Genomic DNA, 12,914 nt, shown 5'->3' with positions numbered 1-12,914 from the left:
AATTTCGGTATGTGTATTAATGGGAGTAATTCAAATTTGATTTTTATACCTGCTGGTCTGAGGTGTAGTTTCGTCATTCACGGTGGTTGTTCGAGAAAAAGACAAGTTGTAAAAATTCGACACTAAGAATGACCTACTCTGTGAGACAAATTGGTGCTGCCAACACCTTGGACTACAAGGTGTACCTTGAGAAGGACGGAAAGCCAATCTCGCCATTCCACGACATTCCATTGTATGCTGACGAGAGCAAGCAAATTCTGAACATGGTTGTTGAGGTTCCTAGATGGACCAACGCCAAACTTGAAATTTCCAAGGAGCAGAAGCTAAACCCGATCATCCAGGACACCAAGAAGGGCAAATTGAGATTTGTGAGAAACTGTTTCCCTCACCACGGTTACATCCATAACTACGGTGCCTTCCCACAGACCTGGGAAGATCCTACTGTGATCCACCCAGAGACCAGAGCCGCTGGTGACAACGACCCACTGGACGTTTGCGAGATTGGCGAGGCTGTTTCGTACCCGGGCCAGGTCAAACAGGTCAAGGTTTTGGGTGTGATGGCTCTTCTTGACGAGGGTGAGACTGACTGGAAGGTGATCGTCATCGACGTCAACGACCCATTGGCTCCTAAACTGAACGACATCGAGGATGTTGAGAAGCACTTGCCAGGTCTTTTGAGAGCTACCAACGAGTGGTTCAGAATTTACAAGATTCCTGATGGAAAGCCAGAGAACCAGTTTGCTTTCTCCGGTGAGTGTAAGAACAAGAAATACGCCGAGGAGGTCATTGCCGAGTGCAACAACGCCTGGAAGAAGCTGATTGCTGGCGAGAGCACTGTCAAGGATATCGAACTCACCAACACCACCTTGAACAACAGTGCTACCACCGCAGATGCTGGCATTCCTGCTGCCGATCCTAAGCCGGCTGCTCCTATCGACAAGTCGATTGATAAGTGGTTCTTCATCTCTGGTTAGTTACATAGTCACTCTATAAAGTTGGCAGTGGCAATGAAATGCCTAATTTTGTCGAGATCCTTCGCCCCGTCCGTTTCCACTCCGCCGCTCACGTCTACCCCTAAACATCCTTGCACCGACAACGCCAGGCGCACGTTTTCCGGCTTGAGACCGCCTGCCAGCAGGTATACGCCCTGGTATTGCTTGCTGAACTCTTCAGCATCGTCCCAGTTGATGACCTTGCCCTCACCTCCGAGCTCTGAGTCTAGCAAAGGAAGTATATGTAGATGCGTTTTGGTAGCCTCTGCGATGTTGGGCTTGTTTAGCACGTATCTGGCGATCACGGGCAGATCAAGATGACTGATGTAGAGCGGAAAATCCTCTGACCCGTGTAGCTGCACGAAATCTAGCTCCAGGTCCTGCGAGAGCTTCATGACATCGTCCAAAGGCTGGTTTCTGAATACCCCTACCAAATACGGCCCGTTCTCGGTGATCAACTGCGCACAGTGCCGAAACCACTCAGGTCCCTCAGCATCTGATTTTCGTACATGCTCAAGGAGCTTTTTGGGGTCCACAAACTCACGCCCGAGCGATCGCCGTGTTGCCTGACACAACTTGCTTATCTGTCTGGCTTGCTCAGGGTCCACAGTTCTTGCTCTATTTGGTACCACAATCACTCCCAACAGATGCGCCCCGCTGTCAACTGCCACTTGAGCCTCGGTGACAGACTTGAGTCCACAGATCTTGACTACCTGACTCATGAGAATTCTGTGATATATTTTTGGCTGTGCGCGAAATCTTTAGTGAAATTGCACAGCCGGGGAAGTTCTCTTGCAATGCCTCCACCAATTCCACCACGCGACTACCAAGGACAGCAGACTGCGGTGCAGAAGGATCAAAATGTCTCCAACAATCTGTTTGGCCCCGTCTCCCGCGATCCCCCGGTCATTCCCTCCGGATCTGTCCATCCGGTCCCGCTCCCCAGATTTTACAAGCAAGACAAGCCAGTCCAGACAAACAACTTCTATGGCAACTTGCTGGTCGGGGAACAAACGCTTCCGGTGTGGACACATCCATATAGCGTGTGGTACAGCAAGGATCCGGATTTTGTCGGGCTCGGAATTTCGCACACGGCCAACTCCCAGAAAGTGTTTGGCGACGACCCGAACGCCAACCCTGTCAAGTATTTTTTCAATCCGGTTGGCATTTGCTCTTTGCTCTTGACCTCACAGCAATTCCAGCATGGCCATGAGCTGCTGGTCGGCGAGTGTGAGCGGTTCAGTTGCGGCGTCAAGTTTAATTGTTCCAACGGAAGCATGTCCATCAAGCTGGTTCAGGGGATGGGCTTTGTGACGGCAGTTTACGATAAGCTTAGCCCTATGATCAAGAGCAAGGTCGGAATACAGGACTTCCAGCAGAAACAGGGCTCAGGGCTCAGAAAGTATGTTGCTACGCTGTTTGATCAGACCAACTGGGTGATCTATTCCTCGGGAGACCTACAAATGGCCGATGCGAACACAGTTGTCGGAACCACGCCCGGACTCGTGCAGATTGCCAAACTCAGCGGCGACGACCGACCATACGACGCTGCGGCAGGCGCTTACGTGGTTGATATGACGCTTTCGGGCAGTGTTGATAAAGTTGGACAGTACTGTTTCGACTACAAGTTGAACGGTAGCTCTGCCAGCGGGAAAACCATCCAATGGGCCCTACCGCACCAGTACACTGCCTTCCACCAATCAACCGCCTCAGAGGCCGTCAACATGGCTCTGGACTCCACATGCAAGGGCCCGATGAAAGCGTATTTGACGAAGCAGTTTGTCATGAACGAGCAGTTGCCTCCGGCAGAGCTTCAATTTGAGCCGTGGTCTCAGCTGCACGGCTCTACAGGCTACTCTCAGGACAGACTAGACTGTATCAAACAGATTGCGAACGAGGAAGTCGACTCCTTTGATGTTGTCAATGCCTCCAACACAGACTCCATGTACACTGCGGGTAAAATCCTAGACAAAGGAGCATTCATGCTGTATGTGGTGGCATTTATTCTGAAAGACGCCCAACTCGCCAGAAAACAGCTCGACAAGATGAAACGCGCTTTCCATAGATTTATATCCAACCAGCAGCAGGCTCCCTTGGTCTACGAGACAAATTGGAAAGGAGTGGTATCCACTGGCGGTCTGAACGACGGAAACTTCTATGTCGACTTTGGAAACTGCTTCTATAATGACCATCACTTCCACTACGGATACCATATCCACGCGGCAGCGCTTGTGGCTCTGGCTGATCAATCCTACGGAGACGGCTCTTTCCTCAAGTTTTCGAGAGCCTGGATTGAGACACTGATCAGAGACGTTGCCAACCCAAGCAAGGAGGACCCTTACTTCCCCGTGTTTCGCTGTTTTGACTTCTTCAACGGCCACAGCTTTGCCAATGGTCTTTTTGCTCACGGAGATGGAAAAGACGAAGAGAGTAGCAGCGAAGACTACCACTGCTACTACGGAATAAAACTCTGGGGTCTGGTTACCGGTAACAGCCAGTTGGAAAAACTGGCGTCGCTCATCTTGGGAATTGAAAAACGAGCCATAAACATGTACATGTTGTACAGGTCGGACAATACTGTTATTCCTGCGAACTTTAAGGCCAACAAAGTTTCGGGTATACTGTTTGAGAACAAAATCGACCATGCCACGTACTTCGGGTTGAATAAAGAGTACATCCACGGCATCCATATGCTTCCAATCACTCCAATCTCTTCATATATCCGGGATCCGCAGTTTGTCCAGGAAGAATGGAACGAGCAGCTAAGCTCTGTGGTTGGTAGCCTGGACGACGGTTGGAAGGGCATTTTGATGTTGAACAAGGCTTTGTTTGACCCAAAATCGTCCTACGAGTTCTTTGCAGCCCCAAATTTCCAATACAAATGGCTCGACAACGGAATGTCCCGCCTCTGGGCCATCGCATTCAGTGCTGGTATCGGGGGTTGAGAAACTGTTTTTGATAAGCATTTACATAAGATAAAAAAATATATATCAGATCCAAGGGCGATTTTTTTTCGCCATTCTAAGTGTCAGAACTCACTAGCTACTGAAACTGAAAAAGTGTTCTTGCGCAATTGACATCCGTAAGGTGATTACTCACTAGCTCTGGATATATTCTGTTGTTTTTTTGCTTATCAATTGCTCGAAACCACAAACTACAGCTTGCAAAATGGCAGACTATAGTAAAATAAGGAGTTATCTCATGAACTCTCCTCGAGAAAGTTCTCCTCTTTCACGATCCGTTTCAGCATCCAATATGAACCGCATGAATTCCTCTATGCATCACGTGTTTCCTGATAGCAGGAAGAATGCAAGCGTTTCAGGACTTTCTAAGCCATATGAGACATCTGAGGAGACCGAAACACTCATTAACTATGGCTTGGACGTTCCTTACGACGACGACGAGACCATTAGGCTTCAATTGGACGAAAACTCGCCATTTTTCGCTACCAGAGTCGAGAAGGATCTCAACCCAAAAAAGCTGCTCCCATACAAGACAGAAAGCATTAGAGATCAGTATCAATACTTGAGTCACATAGTGAAACATTTGTACATTGCCATTGAGAGCGAAGATCTCAAAGGAAATCTAAGCATTAGTGTTTCTGATCTCGAAAAGGCAAAATCTGTATTACTTAGTCATAGCAACAACGATGAAACGACAGAGCACGAAGAAGAATGTTATGAGACTTTGAACCAAACTGAAAGCGAGCGCGAAGATGCGGAGAGCGATGAAGATGAATTTTACGAGGACTACGATGAAAGCTATCCTTCAGATGCGGAAGGTGAGCAATTCGCATCAACACCGGTGCCGAATGTGCATATCAAATCTGCAGCTATTATCAGCCTCAAACACTGGACCAAAGAGCTCAAGAACCTGCTTAGAATGGGTCTTGTAATTCCTGCATCGTTGAACATTGCCCTAGTCAAGGTTTTCTATGCCGTGATTCTCTCTCGAGGACAGGAGATCAACATACCGTTTTACGTGAACGTTGTTTTTCTCTTATTGAAAGAGAAGGACATATTGTACGAGAGGGGTCTCCGCCTGGATTGGAAACCATTGTATGAAGAGCTCAACAGCATTATGCCAGATGCAAGTGGCTCGTCTCATTTCAGTGACGACCGCAGGTTTGGCCACCTGGTCAAGTTTGCTGGTAAGGTCAACGTTTTTTTCGACGAGAATAGCGTTCCTCAGATTATGGAGAAGATCATGTCAAGATATAATAACCAGTCGGTATCCATTTCTTTCGTTCAAATGGCAGTGCTGGTGCCAATTGTGCTTGAGAAGCCCATCCTCAAAGAGGGACGTGTCTTCTATGACGAAAGGGATATCAGACACTACTTGCCGTTCTTCTTCTCGTGTTGGACGTCTCAACGCCTTACTCCAGAAATTACCTCTCTGCTAAATGTTATTGCCAATATATCCGATAAGGTGTTAAAGGTTCAATCGAGCGACCCCAGTTTTGTTATCATGGGCAAATACGGTATTTTCACCGAGGAACAGTTCAAGTTCATTATGAACCAATTGTTATTAACCTCTAGATCGTTTAGAAAAGACGAGAGAAATTCACAGTACATCAAGTTATTGATTGAAATGATTATCAACTCTATGACCTCGAAACACGCGCTCGAAAAGGATGGCGTCATGGATTTGCTCAAAACATTTTGGGGAGCTTTGCATACTCTGGTTCACCCATCAAATTCAGGTGGATGGTCTGTTCTTCTATCTCAGGCTGTGAAGAGAATGGTCGTTGTGTACCACATTCGACTCCTGGAGGAAAACGAGGACAAATCGCTTCGATATTCATACTTGGACGACTACTCTAAATTGCCAGAGGACGTCAAACTCTCGCCTCAGATCACAGAGCAATTTATTGACATGCTCTTGCCGCTTATACACTTTGGAGTCCAATCAAAGTCTGTTTCGCAGAGAAAGAGGTATATCACTGCTTTGGAAATACTAGCTTTCATCAACCCTAAGAAAATCCTGGACGATGTTTTATTGGACATTTATAATTCATTTGAGTCTGTCAACTCTACACACAGAATTAATGTGGTTCTCCATGAACTGACAGTTTTGGTAAGATACATGGCTCAATTGCCTGTTTACCGTGTCCACATCCCGAGACTTTTATCGATGCTGGTTCCCGGTATCGACTCCAACGATCCTGAAAAAACAATCCTTACTCTAGAATTTATCAAATCCGTTGCTGCTGTTGTGCCTATTTCAGATTTGAGCCAGGGCCAAGGTGACGGAGGGCTGGTGGCAATAGATTTTACAACACAGCACCTGGCATATTTGGAGGCAAAGTATTACAAAAATGCTCCGCGCCAGCTATATTACGGTGAAGATATACCTGACCAGTTTATATTTGATCCTGACATTGAGCTGGAAGCTCTCAAGTCGAGCTCATCCTCATTTGGAGAATTTATCAATCAGTTCGCTGAGAAATGCTACAAGTATTTGGAGCTCTCGCCTAGTCTCGAGGATGATGGACAAGTGGAAACACGTGCAAGCGTTTACATTTCACAGACGTTTGACTCGTTGGTTGAGTCACTGTCTGACGAGATGTACAATATTTTAGCCGACTCTTTCTACCAATATATCAGCAACAACGTGCAACATGCGGTCGCCATCGTTTTCTTCAACATCATTGAACTTATCATCAGAAGAGACCCAGAAAACCAATTTCCAAGATTCTATCAATACTTGGTGGAGCATGTAAAGGAGGAAATTGACCATGGTGCTGGTGCCACACGTACACAAGAAATCCTCGCTAAGGACGCTCGGTTGACATGGTATCTTAAGCTTCTTTCTGGCTCTCTTCTTGGGGCAAACGGGCTCGATGAAAGAACGTTCGACGAGATGAGGGATCTGATCTCCAACAGACTCATTAAATTGAGAGGTGAGGCCGCCTTTGCTGCCACCACAATTCCTGAATCACTCCTTGCAGGTACCACATTGACAAGACTTTTAGAGCGCAGGCTAATTCCTCAGTCTTGGATTGACAAGAATGGGCCTGTGGATCATCGTTGCTGGGGAGGGTTCCAATTCGAAAAATCTAGATTCGATCTGGACCACCTGAATTTTTCCTGGTATGTTCCTTCATCGAAGAGCGTAGAGCAGGCTGTTGAGTTTTTTTGATTTCACATCTTCTTTGGCTGTTACTGAAATCGATGAGTTTGTGCAAGCGTTCAATGCAGATGAAAAAATCTCTCTTGCTGTTTCTGACAGAATCGAGTTCAACGTGAACCTGTTAGAAAGCTGTCTTGCTGGCATATGCACTTTGTTTGATCCGAACTTTAGTATGGACTCTCTCAGTGCCAACAAACTGATGTTCAATGGTCTTTCATCTAGTGCTCTTTCATCCTCCGCCTCATTGGTATCGTTGGCCAGTGAGAAAGTTGATGTTGAAATTGAAAATTCCCCAGAACCAATGGAGCTAGGCAGGGATGTCACCGGTGATCTGATGAAAGAGACTTTTGATCGTGATATGGATCACGAGTCAAATGAAGAAGCTATGGAAGATACAGAAGGCGAGTATCGCTTGAGATCAGAGATGGAGTCTAACAGTCCTCCAACGGAGTCAGAGTCTCCAAGCGGACTTGTGACGCCTGCTGCAGTTCCTGATCCTGAATGCCTAGCTGGCTATCTCACTGAAAGACCTCCGGTGCTCTACAGTTTTGGCTACCATTATGAAGGACGCGATCAGCTCACAAATCATTGTGACCCGACATACATGAAGTTGCATCGTGCTCGAGAGAGAATTGGTAAATGCTTACATGGATTGATCAAATGCCTAATGCAACAAGACGGTGCTGTTGAGCTCTGTCAACAAGTTGTACACTGTATTAAATGTTGGCTAGAAAACTGTGGTAATTTTGGATCCAAGAACCCCATTTTCATTGACCACATCCATTTAGTGGACCTTTTGAACATTCCGCATGTGAACTCACCGTACACAAGAACGGTTATTGGTGCCCGTTTGGCTATTTACCATTGCAACAGATTGTCAATCTCGCGTTCTTCAAGGCTTCCAGGTGATACGGACAAGCTGTTGATCAAAGATCTTGTTTCCTTGGCTGCTAGCAGGTACAATGAAACTGCGCAAAATGCTACCATGGTTCTAGGTTCGGCACTCAACAAGATATTAAATTGTACAAACCTCGTTTATGGTATTTTCAAAGAGTGGGAAGTGGCGTTGCTCAATGAGGACAGAGAGAGGCTCAAAAATGTGATGAGGTTCTTTTTAGTTAAGAAGTTCAAAGGTTTTGCAGAACGAAGCCTCCACAATTTCGCAAAATATGAAGATCTTTTGGCTCGTTCGTTGGAAGTCAATGATTCAGAGGTCAACTCGTTGGCAATGAAGCTTTATGGTTCCATGAAAGACCATATTCTGGTGCCAAGTATTGTGTGCATGATCGACCATAGCTTGGTTGATTCAATAAAGCCGGCCTCTTCAACAGTTTCACTTCAAGTGAAAGCTTTGAGATGGGCCAAGGATCGCAAGAGACATTTGATTATGGACCGCCTCAGACGTTTGGAGCTCTCCGTTCTCAAGCGTTCTCAAGCGGAACTCCATTGGAAATTTAGACTCAAAGTTCTGGAGCTGCTAGCTGACGTGCAGTCGAACCTTGAAATTCCTTTGGACAGTGAGATTCTTGTTCTTCTTGGGAGGTCGATCAATGGAGTTCATCCAGAAATCACCGAAGACTGCGTTCTTTGGCTATCTTCTATTCTCGATGCGACACGGACACGGGCAACGATCAATTATGACTTGAAGCGATTTTTCTCCCCCTCATTCCGTTTGGCTAACGTTTGCGCTGTTTCTGATATTATTGGCATGGATCGACCAGAGGAATTTTTCAAGGAAATGTCAAACTTTAGAGATCCAAGGTTCTTTATTGATAACAAACTTTGGATATCCACTTTGTGCTGGAATGATGAAATGGAAGTTGTCAAGAATGAGTCTGTCGAATCGTTGAACCTCAATCCGCAAGACTCTGCGACAATCAAGGCCTTTGGCGAGCTGGTCACTAAACAGTGGATCCTGGAAATTCTGAAGTTGCACATGGATGAAGGAGAAGCAAACGCAGAGTTCCAGCCCGACCTGGTTTATTTCTTCTATTTGATTATCGTCATATCTTCATATGGCTACACACCCAACATGAAATACCCAGAATGGTTTGAAGTTTGTGATGAGATCTACAACAAAGAAGAGAAACAATCCCATGTGGCACTAAGTGAAGTGTATTGTGCTTTGCTGCTAGCCAACAAATACAACTCCAAACACCTGGAGGAAACTGATCAGGTAATTTCGGCAAAGCTAGCTGAGATTTTCAAGACTGGCATCACCCAGTCCACGCACAAAATCTGGAAAGTGTTTTGCTGGTGGCTGCCTGCTCATTTTGATTGCCGTCGGGCCCCTAAAGTTGTCTCTGTCATATGCGACTTTGAGGTTCCTTTATCGGGTGACACTTCCCCATTCAATATTTCGTCCAGAATCGGATTCCTTAAGTCGTACATGTCTTCTGTGTTGAACCGCTACCACGACTTTGACGAAGTCACTCGGAGATTTTTTGGTTCGCTATCGCATCCATACCAAATTGTTTCCGAAAGATCTGCGGCTATCCTGTTCGACGCATTATCATACACTTCCATCAAATTGTTCAACAATAAGGAAAAACTGTTGGAAGCATCTTCCCAAAATCCAAATGGAATGGGCCTTTTACCCTTCGAAATGCCTCCTGTGTTTGCCGAGTGTCTAACTTCATATCTCGAAAGAGTAAAACAACTAAGCACCACGATCAAAGGTCTTTCTACTCAGGAAATTGTGGATTCAGATTACATGTTTCATGTTCGTGGGCTACATACACTGCTACTGTATGTTCTGAAGACTTCCTACGGAGTCTTGCTTGTTCCATACCTCAAAGACTACATTCTACCTCATCTTTTTGAACTCGATACTATGAAAGATGTATGTCAGTTGGCCCATCTCAACACAAACGTGATGTACTTCTTGATTGCATCTATTCGTTATGATGAAGAACAGACCAAAATGTTTATTGATTTGATTGTGAACGACTTTGGTTTGGAGCATCCAAATATGGTGCAGAAAGAGCATTTGTTGACAATCGTTCAGAGCTACTACACAGTTCGGTATCTCACCATTACCTCTGACCAACGGGCTCTACTAGTTGAGAAGGTTGTCTCATTCTTGTATTCAAATCCTGTATCGGTGAAAGAACAGGCTGCCGCTGTGTTCTCTGCCATTGTGCATGGTTCGATGGCTTTCGAGATGCAACCATTGATTGATAGTTACATTTCCAAGTTTACAAAGATTATCAACACACACCGTCGTGTGAAGGGTAAGAAATTGACTGCTGACGAACTTAATCTAGTCCATGGTGCCACGCTAGGTTTGGGAGCCTTACTTAACGCATTCCCCTACACCTCGCCTCCTCCCAAGTGGCTGCCGAATATCCTCTGGCTAGTGGCAGGAAGGTGTTCTAGCTATGAGGGTGTTATCTCAAGAACCGCCAAGACCATTTTGTCTAAGTTCAAAAAGAACCGTCAAGACACATGGCACATTGATTCAAAATTCTTTACCGATGATCAACTGGAGGAACTCGAGGGTGTTTCGGGCAAATCGTATTATTTATAGTTCTAAAAAGAAAGATGCTGTAATCTATGCTGAAGTTCATCTTCTTTCACTTTAGGAACTGCCTCAGCTGCAATATTCAGTTTTGCCCTGCTTAGTTCTAAACCTTGAAGCAATATACAAGCCTTGCATATTTTGTTGGTGGACAAATATCCGCATTTTTCGCAACGATTCCCGTTGTTTCGCAAGGACACAGATCCATCTGAGCGAATCTCTGTTTCTTGGCTTTCTGTAACAGGCTTTTTAGGACCTGGTCTTTTCTTCCTCTGCTTCAATTTAAAATGCTCCCCCGAGTAAATGATATCCAAAATACAGGACGGCCGTACACTCTCGAGGTTCTTCATCAACACTCTAGCGGTTCCCCTGAACGCTTCTGGTGCGTAAGTACATTCTGTGCTGAAATAGTCGAGTTTCTTGTAGTGAGCATAAAGAACGATTTCTTTTTGGTAGCAATACTTGAACGGTTTCGATCTCTTGATTGGTGATCCTGTTGACTTTGTTGTAATATTAGTGGAGCTCTCCAAGCGCGCGGTGTCTCCTCGAAGTAAGTTCATCAACACTGTTTCCGCCATATCGTCTGCGTTGTGGCCTGTTACCACATGATTAATTCCAAGCTTCATTGCTCCTCTGTCCAAAGCCTGTCGTCTTAAAACACCGCAGTATGTACAAGATGACTTCACCCCTGAACATGACACAATCTCATCCATCGTCCAGTTGTACAAGTCTTTATAAGAGACGATCTCCAAGGGCATTTCATACTGCTGTTGGTTTCTTTTCACTGTTGCGAGAGAGTCGTCTCTATATCCTACGATGCCCTCATCAATACTGAGAAGCACCAAATGAACTCCGTAGTTGTACCTTTCGTTCAACGTTTTAAGTATGGAAGCCAAAACTGTGGAATCCTTTCCTCCAGAAGCCCCTATAGCGACTTTCTCTCCCGGATAGAACAGTTTTTCCTTCTCTATGGTGAGATGAATTTCTGTCTCAAAAACATGAAAATAACACTCCTTACACAGCTTTTGCAAGTTTTTGGGCCTGCGCATCACGGCCTTATTGGCCTCGCAGCGCTGACACAAATTAGGCGTCCTGGAGGGCATCACAAAATAATTTGAAATTTATTTTTTAGCACAGCCCAAATCAAACGTTTATTTGTAATGTTCATCTCAACAGTTAAATTTGCCATTCTCCTGTTTGTTACGGCGACTCTTGCTCGGGTACTGGAGCTGGATACATCCAACTTTGATGATGTGGTTTTGAACTCAGATAAACATACGCTAGTGAAGTTTTATGCCTCATGGTGCAGCCATTGTTCCAAGCTCGAACCTGTTTGGGAGGAGTTAGCAACTGCTTACGAGAAAGAGCCAAATGTACAAATCGCTCGCATTGATGCCGACAAACACCAAAAGGTGGGAAAGCGGTATGGTATTAATGGATATCCGACTATAAAACTGTTCAAGAAGGATGACGTTCAGCATCCCATTGAGTTTGAGGGCGCGAGGTCTGTCGAGGCCTTCAACAACTTCATTTCCGCCCACACTGGAGTAAAACCGCCTAGCTCTGCATCTAATCTAGTGGTGAAACTGAACGATTTGAACATCGAGGATGTTGTTGGGGGCAAAGATGCCTTTATTGCTGTCACGGCAGAGTGGTGTGGCCATTGCAAGAATCTCAAGCCAATTTGGCAAAAGCTTGCAGAAATCTACCAAGGCGACTCTGATACCGTTGTTATTGGACAAGTCCAGGTCACAGATCCTGAACCATCAGATTGGATCAAGGAAAAATTCCAGATTCGCTCGTTCCCGACCTTGCTCTACGTCAAAAATGGAGACTTGCAAAATCCCGAAATTTATGAAGCTCCAAGAACTCTTTCTGCATTCACTGAGTTCGTCAACGAACGAGCTGGTACCACACGAGCTGAGGACGGTGGTCTTCACCCGGACGCTGGCCTGCTTCACTCCTTGGACGACCTCGTGTCCACATTTGTTGGCTCAACAAAACATGAGCGCGTGAAGCTAGCCAATAAATTGACGGAAGCACTTAACGATCTTAAAAAAGAAAACAAATATGCCAAAGAAATCAGATATTACAGCAAGCTAGTCAACAGTCTAGTCAACGGTCCTTATGATTTCATTCCTCGCGAGATTGCGAGACTAGAGAAAATGCTGGGCGAAGATTTAGCTCCTGAGGCCAGAGACTCAGCACTTTTCAGACTAAACATATTGAGATACTTCAACAGCTGTATTACAGCAAATACATATAAATAA

At 45.4% G+C, this 12,914-nt stretch overlaps 7 protein-coding genes across 7 annotated transcripts; 5 read left to right on the top strand and 2 right to left on the bottom strand.

Moving 5' to 3' along the window:
- Nucleotides 1–128: 128 nt before the first annotated feature.
- Nucleotides 129–974, top strand: HPODL_02621 (Inorganic pyrophosphatase; the record flags this gene model as incomplete). The annotated part of the gene is made up of 1 exon (XM_014076933.1): nucleotides 129–974. One exon carries the CDS (start codon nucleotides 129–131, stop codon nucleotides 972–974), a length of 846 nt encoding a protein of 281 aa, XP_013932408.1.
- An 8-nt stretch (nucleotides 975–982) lies between these two features.
- HPODL_02620 (N-(5'-phosphoribosyl)anthranilate isomerase) lies at nucleotides 983–1,714 on the bottom strand (the record flags this gene model as incomplete). The annotated part of the gene is made up of 1 exon (XM_014076932.1): nucleotides 983–1,714. One exon carries the CDS (start codon nucleotides 1,712–1,714, stop codon nucleotides 983–985), a length of 732 nt encoding a protein of 243 aa, XP_013932407.1.
- A 75-nt stretch (nucleotides 1,715–1,789) lies between these two features.
- HPODL_02619 (Endo-1,3(4)-beta-glucanase 2) lies at nucleotides 1,790–3,937 on the top strand (the record flags this gene model as incomplete). The annotated part of the gene is made up of 1 exon (XM_014076931.1): nucleotides 1,790–3,937. One exon carries the CDS (start codon nucleotides 1,790–1,792, stop codon nucleotides 3,935–3,937), a length of 2,148 nt encoding a protein of 715 aa, XP_013932406.1.
- Nucleotides 3,938–4,247: 310 nt separating this feature from the next.
- Nucleotides 4,248–7,133, top strand: HPODL_02618 (Proteasome activator BLM10; the record flags this gene model as incomplete). The annotated part of the gene is made up of 1 exon (XM_014076930.1): nucleotides 4,248–7,133. One exon carries the CDS (start codon nucleotides 4,248–4,250, stop codon nucleotides 7,131–7,133), a length of 2,886 nt encoding a protein of 961 aa, XP_013932405.1.
- A 163-nt stretch (nucleotides 7,134–7,296) lies between these two features.
- Nucleotides 7,297–10,653, top strand: HPODL_02617 (Proteasome activator BLM10; the record flags this gene model as incomplete). Its single annotated transcript, XM_014076929.1, has 1 exon — nucleotides 7,297–10,653. The coding sequence occupies one exon, from the start codon at nucleotides 7,297–7,299 to the stop codon at nucleotides 10,651–10,653; it is 3,357 nt and encodes a 1,118-aa protein (XP_013932404.1).
- Nucleotides 10,654–10,655: 2 nt separating this feature from the next.
- On the bottom strand, nucleotides 10,656–11,747 carry HPODL_02616 (Cytoplasmic tRNA 2-thiolation protein 1; the record flags this gene model as incomplete). The annotated part of the gene is made up of 1 exon (XM_014076928.1): nucleotides 10,656–11,747. The coding sequence occupies one exon, from the start codon at nucleotides 11,745–11,747 to the stop codon at nucleotides 10,656–10,658; it is 1,092 nt and encodes a 363-aa protein (XP_013932403.1).
- Nucleotides 11,748–11,804: 57 nt separating this feature from the next.
- HPODL_02615 (protein disulfide isomerase family A, member 6) lies at nucleotides 11,805–12,914 on the top strand (the record flags this gene model as incomplete). The annotated part of the gene is made up of 1 exon (XM_014076927.1): nucleotides 11,805–12,914. The coding sequence occupies one exon, from the start codon at nucleotides 11,805–11,807 to the stop codon at nucleotides 12,912–12,914; it is 1,110 nt and encodes a 369-aa protein (XP_013932402.1).

The sequence above is a fragment of the Ogataea parapolymorpha genome, chromosome VII (assembly GCF_000187245.1).
Source record: "Ogataea parapolymorpha DL-1 chromosome VII, whole genome shotgun sequence".
NCBI lineage: Eukaryota > Fungi > Ascomycota > Pichiomycetes > Pichiales > Pichiaceae > Ogataea > Ogataea parapolymorpha.
This window is presented reverse-complemented; position numbering and strand designations above follow the sequence as displayed.